Here is a 15,734-nt window from a genome sequence, read left to right as displayed (position 1 = left end):
TAAGATTTTTATTTAGCATAAACACAACACAGCTAAAAGAGATAGAAAATTATCTTACTATGTACAAAGGCTCTCAAAGTAAAAGCTTCAAATGTTGAAAGATTCCATTTTCATTCTTGCTTCATAAGGCACAGGAAAGTATTATTTATGTATAGTATTTGTTTCGAAAAACATTTAAACTCACTGAAAAAATAATCTTCCAGAGTAAAATAAGATATCACTTCCACAAAATTCTAACATATACAATATATAGCCAGTGGAGTATTAAAATGCGTAATAAAATATGATAAAAACAAAACAGTGGAAAAAGTTGTGTGAGGAGTTCAGTAAGTTCAAATGAAACGCCTTATGATGCAAATATCCACGTCATTCCCTGAAACTGTCCATAAACTAAAGAATCACTACTCTAATTTGTAATACATCAAGATGAAGATGCTTACGGAACTACTGACAATAATTTAGAGACCGAATTTGAATTGAAACAGAGTATTTAACGCACAGACAAATTCTACTCATCTCTGGAGAATCACCCCCCGGCTGCTGTAACAGTCTCCTCTTCAGTGATTTTCAATAGAGCTATTCTGTACGTCAACAACAATCACAGATCGATCGTGGCGAAAGCAGGACAGTAGAAAACATTCATGACGACTAGCTGAACCCATAGGAATAACATGGAGGCTAGTGTTATACCACCTTTACTTGAATTCAATTGCTTTCAGACATCCCTTTTACCCTGAGTACAAAATTGTTAACCAACAAATAACCGGCCATTGCAACAACATAAAAATAAAATTAAAATAAAACATAAGAGGAGTCACATTTCATTGTTGAAGAAACTCTGGCTTCTATGTACAATTAGTTAAAATATCTGTATGCGAGCGAAATAAAAACAGACCAAGGTAACCCCCTCCGATGGCAAAATATGATGAGCAGACGTTGTTTTCTCTCTCTCATGCACTCAAGTTCATTCGGTATACTACACTCCTCTGGTGGGCCTGTGGTGTGAGCCAGCAGGGCCGGGGGTCATGGGTCATGGTGGAGGGGGGTCAGATGGGCTTGGTGGTGGTGTTGTAGACCAGACGCTCCCTGTCCTCCATGCTGGTGACCTGGGAGCCGTTGATGGGCACTTGGCGGTGCTGCGATGGCTTCTTCTTTCCCTTCATGAAGAAGTAACACAGGATGCCCAGCAGGATGACGATGGCTAGACCCAGGAGAGCAGCGATCGCTATGATACCTGAGCAAGGATAGTTACAGTCATTACAGAAGAAAACTGTGACGAATGCTCTATAAACTTTAAAGATATCGTTTTTGTAATGTTTCCAAGTTGGAGAAAGCGTGATTGAAGTAGCTTAGTGATTTCAGGGTTCCTACACCTTTTCCAAAGTCAATTTCAAGCACTTTTCAAAGTGCATTTTCAAGCTTTTACTGGACCTTACAGCTGGGGTAAATTACATATTTATATTCCGGTACATATACAGTTTAATGTGAAGAAGTGAAATAATAATTTTTAATATATAAAAATTATTATTTCACTTCTTCACATTAAATCAGATGTTATTGTGCAATAAACAACCAAAAATTATGTTTTGTACCAGCAATGCTGTAATGATAATAGGTAGCGACCAATCACTGGAGATGTACATTGACTGAGCACTTTATTAGGAACACCTGTACACCTGCTAATTCATGCAGTTATCTATTCGGCCAATCATGTGGCAGCAGTGCAATGCATAAGAACATGCAGATACAGGTTAGTCAAACAACAGAATGGGGGAAATGTGAACTCGGTGACTTTGACCGTGGCATGGCTGTTAGTGCAGCCAGACAGGCTGTTAGTGCAGCCAGACAGGCTGTTAGTGCAGCCAGACAGGCTGTTTTGAGTATTTCTGAAAATGAGTTCACACATAATGGTGTGAAAAACAACAACTGTGGTGACCAGAAAAGCATTTCAGAATACAACACATCAAACCTTAAGGGGGATGTCACTTTGGTAGCCGGTTGACACTGAGCTGAAAGTTGATACCTACCCAGTATTTAGTATGGTGTTCATAATAAAGGGTTCGGGTTAGGGAGTGTGTAGTGGAAATAAACAGGATGTTATAGTATAGTATTGCTATTCCCCTGGCTCTTGCATTAAATTCAATCAATATCAGTCAGTCAATATATCAATTTACCCTCAATGGTTGCACTTACTTTAATAACAGATTTTAATAATGGCGTACAGTCAGTCGCCACTTTATTAGGTACACCTGTACAATCTAATGCAATTCAATGCAACATCTCTTCCATAAATTCTACCTTTACAAAGTTTATATTCTTCAGTTTTTGTTGACATTGGCCTGCATTTATATAGCGCTTTTATCCAAAGCGCTTTACAGTCAGTAGGTACATTCACCCATTCATACACCGATGGCGGCAGGTTACCACGCAGGGTGCTGGCACACCAACGGGAGCAATTTGGGGTTCAGTGTCTTGCCCAAGGACACTTCGACATGCAGACTGGAGGAGCCGGGAATCGAACCACCGACCTCTTTTATCCAAAGCGATTAGTGGACGACCCGCTCTACCTGCTGAGCTACAGCCGCCCACATTGTCGGAATATGTAAATGTAATTGTGTTCATTATTGAGGTTGTAGTTTGCAGTGGTGGTAAACATTATATTGAGGTGTTTCTAATGTTTGTCCTCACTATTTATATACATGAGGGGGCAGAATATTAGAAACACCTCTCAATATAATGCAGTCCAGTACAACACCACCACTGACTATGACCTCACTGCTAAACAGTAAACTTGAATTAAAGGAACAGTTCACCCAAAAATGAAAATACTACTGATAACACAGCTTGCCAACACAACTGGAGAGAAAACCAATCACCAGTGACTTCAGTACAATACAACTGAAGTCAATGGCTTTCTCTCGAGTTGTGCTGGAACCCTGTGATTTGTATGTCAAAGCAGAGCTCAGAGTCAAAGACTAGTCCCAAATTGCGAGCGGACTGTTTATCATTGGAGGATAAGCTCCGTAGGTTCTTTTGACAGTCAAAAATCAAGTTAGGAGAGTCAAATAGAAGGACCTCAGATTTGGACTCATTAAGCTGGAGGAAGTCTTGTGACATTCAGCACTTGACATCTGATAGACAAGTGGTTTCCTTCAGTACCCCCTTTCCCTGATTTCTGAATCAAATACCCCCGTTACCCGACTACAACGTTTTGCTTAGAAAACGGCAAGAGAAACCTATCTACCTTATTTTTGAATGCCCCGCTGTAAAATAATTATGGGTGCAAGGTCCGGTCTAGGACTTGACTGATTGTTGCAGCTGGCGCATTTCCTCATTAAAACTCTGGAACGCTGGAAAAAAAGTTGCAAGACCGCACCACGGATTTATGCCTCCGCCATTAGTTCATTCTTGAGTCCAAATCGCCATTTGAGGCAAATTGGAAGAAATTACGTCAAGGCATTCCTGAGATATTGTGTTAACAAGCTTGAAAATGGTGTTCGAGAGTAGCCTGGGTAAACCCAGCCCCCAGTGACCTGCTCTCAGGCTCACCCTGCTTACAGTCACTAGTGACTGGGAACTAAGAGAGCAGGTCACGTGGGGGCTGGGTTTACCTAGGCTAGTTCGAGAGGTCACAGTGACCTTGGCCTTTGACCACCAAAATCTAATCAGATCATCCTTGAGTCTAAGTCGATGTTTGAGGCAAATTTGATTAAATTCCGTCAAGGCGTTCCTCAGATATCGTGTTAACGAACATCGGACGTACGGACAACCCGGATCCATAATGCCTCCGGCCTGGCTATCGCCGGCGGAGGCAAAAAAAAAAAAAGTAAGATCGAAATTGGTTAAAAATTAGATGGTCAACTGTAGGTTTCTTTGGCAGAGGTCAAACAGTAGGGGAATGAGCCAGTAGTAGACAATGAGCCAATTGTCTGAAATACTTCCTTCAGAAATTGACTGACGTTCGTCAGTGACTAAATCCCCCCCACCCCGAGGACAGAATCAGTTTTTCAAATGTTTTCGGATTAATTTCAGATAGTAAAATTATTCCAATATGAATATATAGAGTTTTGGAGTGAATGCTTTCATTTACATGTACAAATTTGGTTTGGTGATTTGAATGATCTACAGAGGTTTTCAAAGTGGGAGGCAGGCCTCTCCAGGGGGGCTCCAAGCAGTTTCAGGGGAAGCTCAGTGAATGGAAGTGAAAAAATATTCCATTACTTCCATTAGTTATCAAAATGAGATCTCATAGAAAAGCCTAAATGTGTGTGATTTTGTTAAAGCGATAGTTCAGAGATACAGTAGTTTTGGGGGAATTTGACCGTTTTCCCACTTTCCCAACGTCAGAAACAAATAAATGCCTTCAGACAGACCTGTTTATGTATTTGGTGTAGCCTGAAGTATGTCAAACAGCAACATCAGGCTATCTCAACTTGATGTTGCTATCTTGTTGAGTGTCTATGGGATCAAATAACATAATTATGATCCCATAGGCATGCATTGAGTGAGGGGGGCTCCTTTTTCCAAGCTTTGTCTGGGGGAAGGCCCACAGTCTCAGACTTTGAAAATCCCTGATCTACAAGAAAGGCTCCCAAGCTGCCAAAGCTGGGCAGACAAAACAGATCAGTATATCAACTGCTGCATTCAGAGGCTCAATGGACTGCTGGAACGAGTCGACAGAAAGGACGGCCTCATTCGTGCGCTGAACAGCAGCAACCCTCAACAAGTAAAAGTTGATGGAGCAGAAAAAATACTTTTTAAAAAGAGCATTGTTAAGGTGTCTCTTAAAGAAAACAATTCATTCTAATGAAACAATGGGCTCAATTTTCACTTTTATGAGGTCAAGACTGAACAAAAAAGAATTAAGAATTAATTACCTGTCTTGCTTTCAGTCGCACTGCGTTCAAACTCCTCCTTTCTTGCAAATACGTCCTTTTCTAAAATAAAGGATAAAGATACAAGTTAGATTTAGATTATTTGTGTGGTATTCTACATTAAATATACAATGTGTTAAAGACACAATTGAAACATAAATCTGAACTCTAGACAGAAGGGGAATAAAGGTGAGAGATATGAGATATGAGAGTAGAGTTGAAGAGTGAGAGTGTGCAAACGTTCAACATGCTGTTCTGTGGTAAAGAGCCCTTTTGCATTTCATGCTCCGTGAGAGATGTGAGTCAGACTATCATCATCTCCTTAGAGCAGCCTATGGTTAAGAACATCACCTATAGACGGTTTTAACTTGACAACAAAAACATTCTAAATTGAACCCTCGCTCACTTCCTGTTGCAGTGTTTGCTATGGACATAAAAGAAAAAAAACATTCAAGTGCAGGACTGACCATTCCGTGAAAACCGTCTATACAGCTGAGCAGCGAAAACAAAAGTAACGATGTCGAGTGAATATTTCTGCAGTTTGCCGAATGCTGAGGAAAAGGAAGTGCTGTGGGGTTGCGCTCTGGTGAAAACCGTCTATAACATACATGGGCAACATACGGCCCGCGGGCCGTATGCGGCCCGCGGGCGCCTCCTGTGTGGCCCGCGATGGAATTGCAAAAAAAAAAAAAATTTTTTTTTTTTTACAGTGCACCTGAACGCAACATGCAAGATACCCGCTGAATACGTGTCCAAATGTTCATGTCATTCTGGCCAATACTCATAGCATTTCAGTCTGGAATATGGAATATCTTTCAATAATATTTATGACTAAAAGGCTAAAAGTAATCTCATGTGTAAGAAATGACTGTTCTACATTGCAGTAGAAATTGAAATAATTAACTTGTTGGTTTTGGATTTATTTAGCTTCAAGAGTGCATTTTTGTTCTTGTGTGACCCTCAACACAGGCTTTGAGGATCCCGGGCCACTTACTGATACTTATGCTTAAATTAACCCACTCATATTCTGGTTTATTTCAAGAAAAACATTTCGGCTAGTGGAAATTCTAATTGGCTGGTAACTTTAAAATCTAGCAGCCATATTGGCAGGTGGTGAAAAGTTAATTTCAAGCCCTGCAGGGAGAGCAGGTGGTGACATAGGAGTGAAAAAAGGATCAAATATTGGTGGTTAAGACTGAATAATGACATCACAATTGTTAATTTAAAATGAGTTATTCCTCTAAACCTGGCTTCAAATGCCCCAAATTCTTCACGCTGGTGCCGTTCAGCCCTCAGCAAAATCTGGTAGCGAGGACATTTTTTTGTGGCCTTCTCTATCATCAAAGTTGCCCATTCATGGGTTACGGCATGACAATATTTGTTCGGCCCCCGGCAACAATCTGGGTTTCTCATGTGGCCCCCCATGAAAAATAGTTGCCCACCCCTGGTCTATAACAACCCAAAACACTCATTAAATTAAGGCTTTGTAGTGGCTAGCACTGTGCCTGCCAACCAGGGTCACAAATCATAAAATGCCTGAAAAATTAAAAATGAGGGGGCAAACAATATCCCCAATAATTTGGAGTGCACGTTTACATCTCACCCTGCTCACATTTTTCCATTGAGTTGTCAAGTATTCATGCATGAATGCGACTACTGCCCCCTATGGGTGATTGTGGGAGCGTCTGACTGCAGGGATTCTTTCCCAGTGTGAAAAATTGAGCGGCTGTTGATGAGAAAACAACAGAGTAAGCAAGCAGCCTGAAGCTGCAGGAAATGTTGCACCGTGCCGCCAACAGTACAAGAAAATGCAGAGCCGCACAAACCAGTGTCAAAACAACAACATATAAACCAACTTTGTAAAAAACTCAACAATGGAGCGGTGGAAGGTGGACTGGTTGAGGACAGGGAGTGGCTAAAACGGCACAAATCTCTATCTACTGGTACCCAAATGTTGGTTGTATAAACTGAGTGTTTATTTGAATGTATTATTTTATAGTTCAATCAATAAAATTGCCCTCAAAAAGTACAAAAATGTACCCTTGATATGACTCTGGTGCCAACCCACCTGTTACCCCTCTGCAGGTTTTTTTGCAGGATTCCTCAGAATCAAATCTGTTTTCGTTGCCATGGCAGCCACCGTAGTTGAAGCGGAAGCATCCCTTTTGGACGGGGTTGTAGTACCACTTGCTGACACTGTCCCTGCAGCTTCCTGTGTGAGGAGGCTCGGTGCACCGCACTGTGCAGGAGGGAATAAAAACAGCGGGGGGTGGGGGTCAATTAAAAAGTGATGTCAAGAACCTGTTTCACAATTATCTTGCAATCAAAGTAATAGAGGATTTGGAAACCACACATTTGCATGACCAGAAAAATGTCAAATCACCTTTCTGCTCGTTCACTGGAATTTGCTGCAGAATCCGAAACGTGTTGCTCACTGATACAGACACAAAGGACAGACATACAGTAGGTCAGTAAGTCTTTCAAGGAAACATTTCATCAGTATCATGCCATCGCTGCATGGATGATGCTGTGAGCCAGTATGGAAATTCAAGTCTAATTTGCATGGCCACATGGCCACCGCTCACAGTTTTCGCAGTTCTCCTCATCGGAGCCGTCGCTACATTGTTTCTTTCCGTCACACTCCAGGCCCGGGCCCAGGCAGCAGCCGTTAGCGCAGCTGAAGTGCTTTGCAGTGCATGGAGTGCCACATGTTTCTGCTGTGACACACAAGCACAGAGGGAATCATCACTTTTACTGTGAGGGATCGCACAAGCGCTAGATACTTTGTCCATCCAGCAGAGTTCCATGGAGAGAGATTCACACATTTAGGAAGAGACGTCAGCTGTGTGTGTGTTTATTATTATTAGACTTTTCAACTTGGTTAAAATAATCATGAAGAACACAACATCTAGTGTTTACACTGTGGAAGGCATAACCCACAAAACAAAGAATAAACCATTTGTATGCAGTCACCAACTGGCAGAATCCACTTACCGTTAGGTGTAGGAAGTGGAAGCCCTCTGCCACTCCCTCTGCCACTTTTCTCTGAAAGACACATGATCAAAATTTCTTCACCTAGCACTTCTCTATAATAAATGAATATTTTAGGAAAACATGAATATGTATTGAATCTATTGTCTGTGAAATAGCTAACAGTACTCCTTGCCTAAAATGTTTAGTTTAAAACGTAGTGTTGCCAATTACCATTAAAACATCTGAAACCATTATGGTGGAGTGCTTACATTTTTGTAATAGTGGCCTTTCCATAAATGCTGTGATTCAAACAGTTCCAGTATTTTTAAAGAAAGCCATATTGAAGCTGCAAAAAACTTCACACCACAGTGAACTGAAGTAAAGAGCAGAGAGCTACCTTGGCCGTAGCAGGCGTCGGAACACTCCTGCATGGACAGGTAGTTGTTGAGGTTCTCCCTGCAGCCGCCGAACATGAACTCCTCACACTTCTCTGAGGCAGCATTATAATGCCAGCGAGGGAAAGAGCCGCGACACGGCCCCGACTTCTTAGGAGCCATACAGTGGTCTGGTGGGACAGAGCATATAAGGATTGGGTTAACCAGTGGTTACTTCTTGGCATACCAACAAGCGTACATATAAATTAGAACCAATAATAATACCATTCGAGACTTTTGAACAGTCTGCCCCTCCCATCATATAAACCCTAGAGAGTTTCACAACTTTAAAAGTGACATGAGTGGCAACATGGTGCAGCGGTGAATTTCACTTTGATTTCTTGAGAAACCATGGTTGCATCCCAGTGGCTGGGATTTATTCATTTGGAGGAATCTGAAACTGGTGACAGCTCAAGATGATGTGCAAAGCATGTTGAATTCTGAGCCTTTTGAACAGTTCAACCCCAACATTCTGTTCCGACCACAAATACACAGACGCAAGACAAACACAGGATGCAAGACACGACACCATAAAAATGCTACTTCCTTGTGACTTTAAAAGGACCATTCCACTGAAAATCAAAGCTTATTTATTATAGACAGCCAAAGTGAACATCATTTCCTGCTTCAGCACTGTACCAGAGATTTTCATCTGCCATTTATTTTCCCATAGACATTTCGTAAAATGCTTGTAAAAAATATTTGTACTTGGTCAAACCAAATGGTTCAGATATATTTAGAATCGGGAGAGACCATAGAACATTTCACTCAGACCAAAACTACATCGAAAAAATATTTTCTTTAAATCCGCAATTGTTTAACGTTTTGGTCCGAGTGAAATGTTATGTGGTCTCTCCTGTTTCTAAATATATCTGAACCGTTTGGTTTGAACAAGTAAAACTATTTTTATAAGCATTTTACGAAATGTCTATGGGAAAATAAATTGCGGATGAAAATCTTTGGTACAGTGCTGAAGCAGGAAGTGACATTCACTTTGGCTCTCTATAAACTACCGTAGTCATACTGATTCTGCCACTGTGTAAGTTGTCTTAAAGAGTTATCTACAATCTGTGCTGGAGATTTAATCACACCAAATGCTGAGTTCAGCTACTGCATGGCTGAAATGCCAGATTAATTATATGGATAACAGATGACCTCATATGTATTACATAAATACATAAAGCTGTGATTACCGTTTGCGTTAGATTCCTAAGGCTGTCTTTCATGTACTCATGAACAAAAACAAAACATTGCCATTAGCAACTTACAACTCATCTTAAAACCACAATGTTTGGTCACAAAGTTAATGTAATGCAATACCATACACTGTAGAGTTAGAGCAAATGAACTAAATTACTTTGACTAACCATAAGTGGTTCGGTCTAATATTTGCTGAGGTCACGAGACATGGTGTGTCTGGCTTGTGAACAGACAGACGCCTGATTGCACAACAAGCTGACATGACATGTATAGACAAATGCAACTGAGAAGAAGGAAGTGGTGTTTTTCCAGAGACACGGGATGGTTTTACGCACACGTTGTTACGCATCTGTTTCTGGTTGATGATGCACACGATTCTAAAACCTTCCTGTGTGTGTGGGCGTGCGTGCAGGTACACCTAATATGAGTCATCAGATTATAATGAAGTGCTCTAACTGCAAACTTTAAAGCATGAAAGATATGTGAAACTGTAAGCTACATCGCCACTGATAATTTATCATGATGATACCTGAGCTTATAAGATTGAATGCAAGGCAGAGTAGTAGTAGCTCAATGCCGTTTAACTGAATGGCAATTGCCACTGTAAGCAGTACTGATTCTCATTCATTAGGGGTTGAGTTGTGTATCTATTGATTCATTATTTAGGTGCAAATGTGTTGGCGACTTGGCGCTGCCATGTGGAGTCCCTGCTGTGCCTTTACATGTTCCACTGAGCCACATTCTTCACACCACTCAGAACACAGGCTTGTTAATGGGTAACTGAACCAATGAATGGTTAATAGTCTCCTTTTCCTTCAGTCTGAAAGGGCTTTCAATCAACCAACAACCTCCAATAATATATTGACATGGCTTGAAGAAACAGCTTCAAAACGGACGAAACATCACTCAGTCTTGTTCGCTTTAATCAACAGCAGAGAGGATCATGATTGAGCCTGTGATGAGTCCTCTCCTCTTGTTTGTGAAACCCAAGCTGAAACCGGACCGGCAGGTTTTGTGGAGTCGGGGGTGGAGACTCGAGAGAGCGGGACGTTGGGAGCGGAGGAATAAAAATCATAACCGCTGCCCTACTCACTTCCTTTCATTCTGACGGAACTAAACAAATGACTGGGATGGGCGTATGGAGATCTTTGGCAGCTCACAAGAGTCTTTATGTTTCACATCAAAGGAACTGACCTGTTTAATTCACACAGCGCCACCCACAGGATGACATTCAACACGTCAAACCACTGTTCCGTGACAGAACTACCAGCCATGTTTCTGTCTTGCATCAGAGACTCTTGTTGTTCCCTCTGCTCTGGACTTGCCATTACTGGTTTCATCCCCTACCAAGGCTGAGGCTAGCATTATATCATGAGTGAAATTGCATTATATATATTTTTTTTTATCTCATTATCTTTGTGCCATTTCCTCATTCAGCCTGCAGGAACCAAGTGAACGTGCCTAGACAAGTTTGATCACAACTACCATGGAAGGGCTCACTCTCGCCAGGAAAAGGCAAATGATGCCAGAGCAGTTGATGACATTCCCACAACATTGCAGATCCTTTCAAGCTGGTGTAAAAAAGAGGACTACCTGAAGCTGGTGTAAAAAAGAGGACTACTTGTATTCAAAAACACATTCTCCTCCATTTTCAGCTATACATGTGGGAAGCAAGATAATGTCCACACATCAGTAACTTTCATTTGAATAAACTGAAAGGCGGGAAAACATTCTGAATGCATTATGGACAGTCCAGGGTGAGGACATCATCCTGTCTCACCTATGTCACGACCCATAAACACAAGGCAGGTGACTCTAGGATAAGTCAAAAGAAATGTCAACAAATAGAAGGTGAGAGCATATGAGTCAAGTTTACATGTCTCTGGAACTCAAAATGAGTCAGGAACAATTCCACTGAAACTCAAACCATCTCCCCATGGCTTCCCCCCTTGTACTGTATGTACATGTGCACTAAAACACACAGACACACAAACACACCAGAGAACTGAGGTGTTTTGTGTGCAGTGAATAAAAAACAAGGTGTTCTCTAGTCTAGACCAAAGAAACCGCTCAGATCATGTGGAGGTTTTAGCAACTCAGATCATGTGGAGGTTTCAGCACATGATAGGCCATTGTCATATCCATATTATACTGTACGTGTTTGAATTAAATGGTTAATGCTAAACGGACTGTATTTATAGAGCGCATTTTATAGGCTATCGACGACCCAAAGCGCTTTAACATGAACGCCTCATCCATTCACACACGGACGGCGTCTTGTCATATCCGTATTATACTGTACGTGTTTGAATGAAATGGTTAATGGTAAACGGACTGTATTTATAGACTTTTATAGGCTATTGACGACCCAAAGCGCTTTTACATGAACACCTCACATTCACCCTTTCACACACCGACGGCGTCTGCAGCCATGCAAGGCGCCAAACTGCTCGTCGGGAGCAGTTAGGGCCGGGGTTCAGTGTCTTGCTCAAGGACACTTCACCACGCTACCGGGAGGAGCCAGCCTCGAACCAGGAACCTTCCGATTCGACAGCTCTACCTCATGAGCTAATGCCGCAGATTATCTCTATTCATCTCACAGCCAACCTAACCGTATCGAGGGATGGGAGGATATAAGATGCTATCTTTTATTTAGACAAAAACACGTGAATATCCCCACGAGTGACTTGAAAAAGCTGTCTAGCTCACTAACATACAGTTCTATTGATTTCCTGATTTATTATTTCCTGATTTATTTTGAATTGCCATTTGCCACAAAGTGGAGCCCACATAACTACTTGAACCATGCTTGGATATCAGGTTGATAGAAGATTATTTTTATTAATGGATTTTTTTCTCTCTCATTGTGATTACCTGCTGCGTGTTGGCGAGTCTGATTTATTTTATTTTTTACACCAAAAAGGATGTTCACCAAAAGAAATGTGTTCTGTGATGCAATAAAAACATTTGTTTCTTATCTAAATGTAAGGTAAAGTGATTCCAGTATGTTTTAGTGCCATTTTAAGAGTTTTAACCATATTTTGATGATTATTATAGTATTGTGAATCATAATTATTTTGAGAATCGTGACATGACATTTTCAGATTGTCCCATGCGTGTATCAAAGCTGAATACAGTCTTTGAGATACTCACGCTCAGACTGTTCCGGGGTAAGGACCAGGACGGTGATCTGGGTTGAGTCTGACTGGCCAATGGTGTCTGTGACGGTCAGTTGGAACTTGTACACCCCAGATGTCAGATTCGACACAATGATTTGGTCTTCAAAACTGGTTTTCTACAAGGCATGGAGAGACAACAAGAAAGATGAACATTTAGAACTCTCTCAATACCACCTGTTTGAATTAAGTGGGAAGCAGTAAGAGATAACATTACAATGGATGCTACTATCCTCTAAATCTCCCCATATTTTGGATCTTCAACTCACATCTATGACTGCGAAGGGACTTCCGGACATCATCTGCCACTGGTAGGACACGACCCCTTGGTCGTCTTTGCTCTCGATGCCGTTCAGTATCACGCTGTCCTGCGGCTGGATCACCTGGTTCTGTCCCCCGTTGGCCACTGGCGGACGGTCGTCTACATCTGGAAGAACAGATCAATGTACATCACACACAAAAACATGGTCTACACACACTTGGGCATCTGACAGGAGATACGTTGTTTTTCACCAGCTATCTTAGGTTCAAGACACCACAAATCCCTGTTATTTACTGGTTGAGATGTGGCTCTGAATCATGAGGTAGCAATGTGCAATATCATAGTCAAAACAACACCTGAAGAGGCCTGCTTATCCCAAAGAAAAGGTGAGGGCAAAACAGAAACCCAAGCCTGTAACACTGTAACAGGGCCATAATGAAGCTTGGCGTGTGTGAACATGCGGTAGATCTCTGCCCTAAGCCAGATCATTACCCTGCTTTCACACAGACCGCCAAAGCACTGTGAAAACAATAACTTCACTCCCCTCAAACTGTTGAGGAAAAATTGGGAAGTCATTGTTAAATAGGTAAAAACCAACAAAGACAATGTGGATTATTTGGTAGCTTTATGTGGCCAGTGGTTCTTAAAGTGGGGCCCTGGGCCTCCAGGGGTCCTTAAGGGGGGATAGTTAAGCTTCCATACTATCACTCAGTAGCACAATGAGAGAATAAAAATGACTATTTGATTATAGGTCTCTCTTTCCCCACTGGTATCTGTAACATTAAAGTCTACACGACTAAAGCATGACACCAGATACAATAATCCTACAGGATAGGGGGTCCCACAGGAGAAACTGTTATGAAAAGGGGTCCATGGTCATATCTGACATAAACAACTATGCTGATTATGATATGAGTAGGCTACTGGTCTTACTTGGGGGAGCATCCACTGCAAGATAACTATCATACACCGACTCCAGAATGTAATTCATGTATCCTTTCTTGCGGACAAAGCGGCAGACGTATTTGGTCTTGTACAGACAGTCGAACAGATAGCAGGAGCTGACCAGGCCCTCGTCCGCCCCGCTCATCATGAAGGCGACGTTGCATCTCGGGTCCTTGCAGCAGGAGCGCACGCAGTCCTTGTAGCGATCCACCTGGGGCGAGGCGATGAAGGTCGCCCCGTCTTTCACCGAATCATCGGTGTCGAGAATAAAGTCCTCTCGGCCCTTTTTGAACCCGGCCAAACACTGTCCCCCAAAGTCCTGGGCCAGCGCGCAGCCTAGGAATAATATTTGGAGCAGCAGAGCCGACGCTAGCGGCAGTCCTCTTTGGAATGTTGTCATTTTAACAAAGTCCGATAAAGATTTCCTCACAAATACAATTCAGTGATCACCTGCAAGGAGAGACAGGTCAATAGAGCATCGCCAAAAACATAAATTACAACATCAATGCAGTAGCCTATTTGTTTCGCAAAAGAGTGTTTAGGCCGCAAGGGGACAAAACACTTTTGTCATAAATCACCCTTGAGGAAGGTGATGTGAAACTAGGTCCAGACCAGTTTACCACAAATGTTTCAGTTACTCCACAAAGGCTCTCTATTTATTCGATCTCTTACAGCCACAACCTGAAATTCCAAGAAGACAATTACCTGTTTGATGTCGTCGAAAAAACACTCGTACTTATATGAAAACGACGACAATCTTTCCATTGCCCAGGTGAGTGACTCACGCTCTACCTGGGAAATCCAGGAAGTGAAATTCGACCCCACCGGTGCCACTCCCTTTCAGGCTACAGCCAGTTATGGCTGAGATGACATAAGAACAGACAATTGTCTGTGTGTCATCAACAGTTGAGCCTGCTAATTTTATTGTGAGGAGGGGTTCCTTTAGTTTTAATATCCTATCAATCAGATTTTTTTAGGGGGGGGCTATTGGCTATATGACAGAGGGCTTTTATTTTGAAATGTCACATCAGAATGTCCTGAAACTTTAGGAGAGCCTGTGAGGTGGTAGCTTGGGTAAACCCAGAGTCGTGTAGCGTATCTAGTCGCGGCGGCACCTCCATTCACTCCAATGGACCCGTTTTTTACTCTCAAGAGTTCCAGGAAGTAAGGTCCTGGACCTGGATTAAGCAGCACTGTCGAGTTGCCTCAAAATTGACAGTTTGTGTTGTACTTTGAAAGTTTATTAGGCTAGCCTATTATATTGTAACGAATCGTGTATTCGTTCAGGAACCAGGAGACTTGTAGTTGGTACAGGCTTTTATTCTTGGCTCATTCTCATAGCTCCTGACGGTAGCTACGCTGCTAGCTCTACACACGACCAGCCAGCTCGCTCACATATCCAGACTGAGACACCACGAGACAGGAAGTGCCACATACACCGTTCCCCCCAGGAACAACCCCCACACATCAGTTCCTATCTAAACACTGCATGACCACATTACATGTCAAACCCTGGGTCGCTACATACTCCTCACCCAACAAAAAGCCCAGCTCCCACGCTGGCACCCACAACCCACACATATCCCCCTGTACCAAAACACACCAACACTTTTTCCCAACATCTTTTTCCCCGTCACCACATCAAATTCTATTCCCCAACAACATTTCAATTCCCCCACAATTAGTCCCTTCTTTTTTTCAACCCCCACTTAATTTCCGTTCCACCACCACCATCATTTCCTTACTGCACATTACCCACATTTTCAATTAACATTCCCATTCAAATAGCCCTTTTCTTTTTACACACATTTAAATTCAACCCCGTCACATTTACATTCAACCATACCCCAACATTTACCTTATTCCTTTT

At 42.1% G+C, this 15,734-nt stretch overlaps 1 protein-coding gene across 1 annotated transcript; it reads right to left on the bottom strand.

Moving 5' to 3' along the window:
* Positions 1-14,696, bottom strand: spint1a (serine peptidase inhibitor, Kunitz type 1 a). Its single transcript, XM_083633346.1, has 11 exons — positions 14,570-14,696; positions 13,853-14,314; positions 12,927-13,084; positions 12,635-12,776; positions 8,245-8,412; positions 7,869-7,919; positions 7,460-7,591; positions 7,258-7,308; positions 6,943-7,113; positions 4,878-4,937; positions 1-1,234 (listed from the first exon to the last, which is right to left on the bottom strand). Exons 2-11 carry the CDS (start codon positions 14,262-14,264, stop codon positions 1,047-1,049), a joined length of 1,533 nt encoding a protein of 510 aa, XP_083489472.1. The 5' UTR covers positions 14,265-14,314; positions 14,570-14,696; the 3' UTR covers positions 1-1,046.
* Between the last annotated feature and the right edge of the window lie 1,038 nt (positions 14,697-15,734).

The sequence above is a fragment of the Poromitra crassiceps genome, assembly GCF_964638095.1.
Source record: "Poromitra crassiceps genome assembly, chromosome: 3".
Lineage (NCBI taxonomy): Eukaryota > Metazoa > Chordata > Actinopteri > Beryciformes > Melamphaidae > Poromitra > Poromitra crassiceps.
This window is presented reverse-complemented; position numbering and strand designations above follow the sequence as displayed.

Coding starts and splice junctions, on each gene's coding strand:
- spint1a (XM_083633346.1), bottom strand. CDS start 14,264: ATGACAACATTCCAAAGAGGACTGCCGCTAGCGTCGGCTCTGCTGCTC. Junction 13,085..13,852: donor TGCAGTGGATGCTCCCCCAA/GTAAGACCAGTA, acceptor CTGTTCTTCCAG/ATGTAGACGACCGTCCGCCA. Junction 7,920..8,244: donor CGACGCCTGCTACGGCCAAG/GTAGCTCTCTGC, acceptor TGTGTCTTTCAG/AGAAAAGTGGCAGAGGGAGT.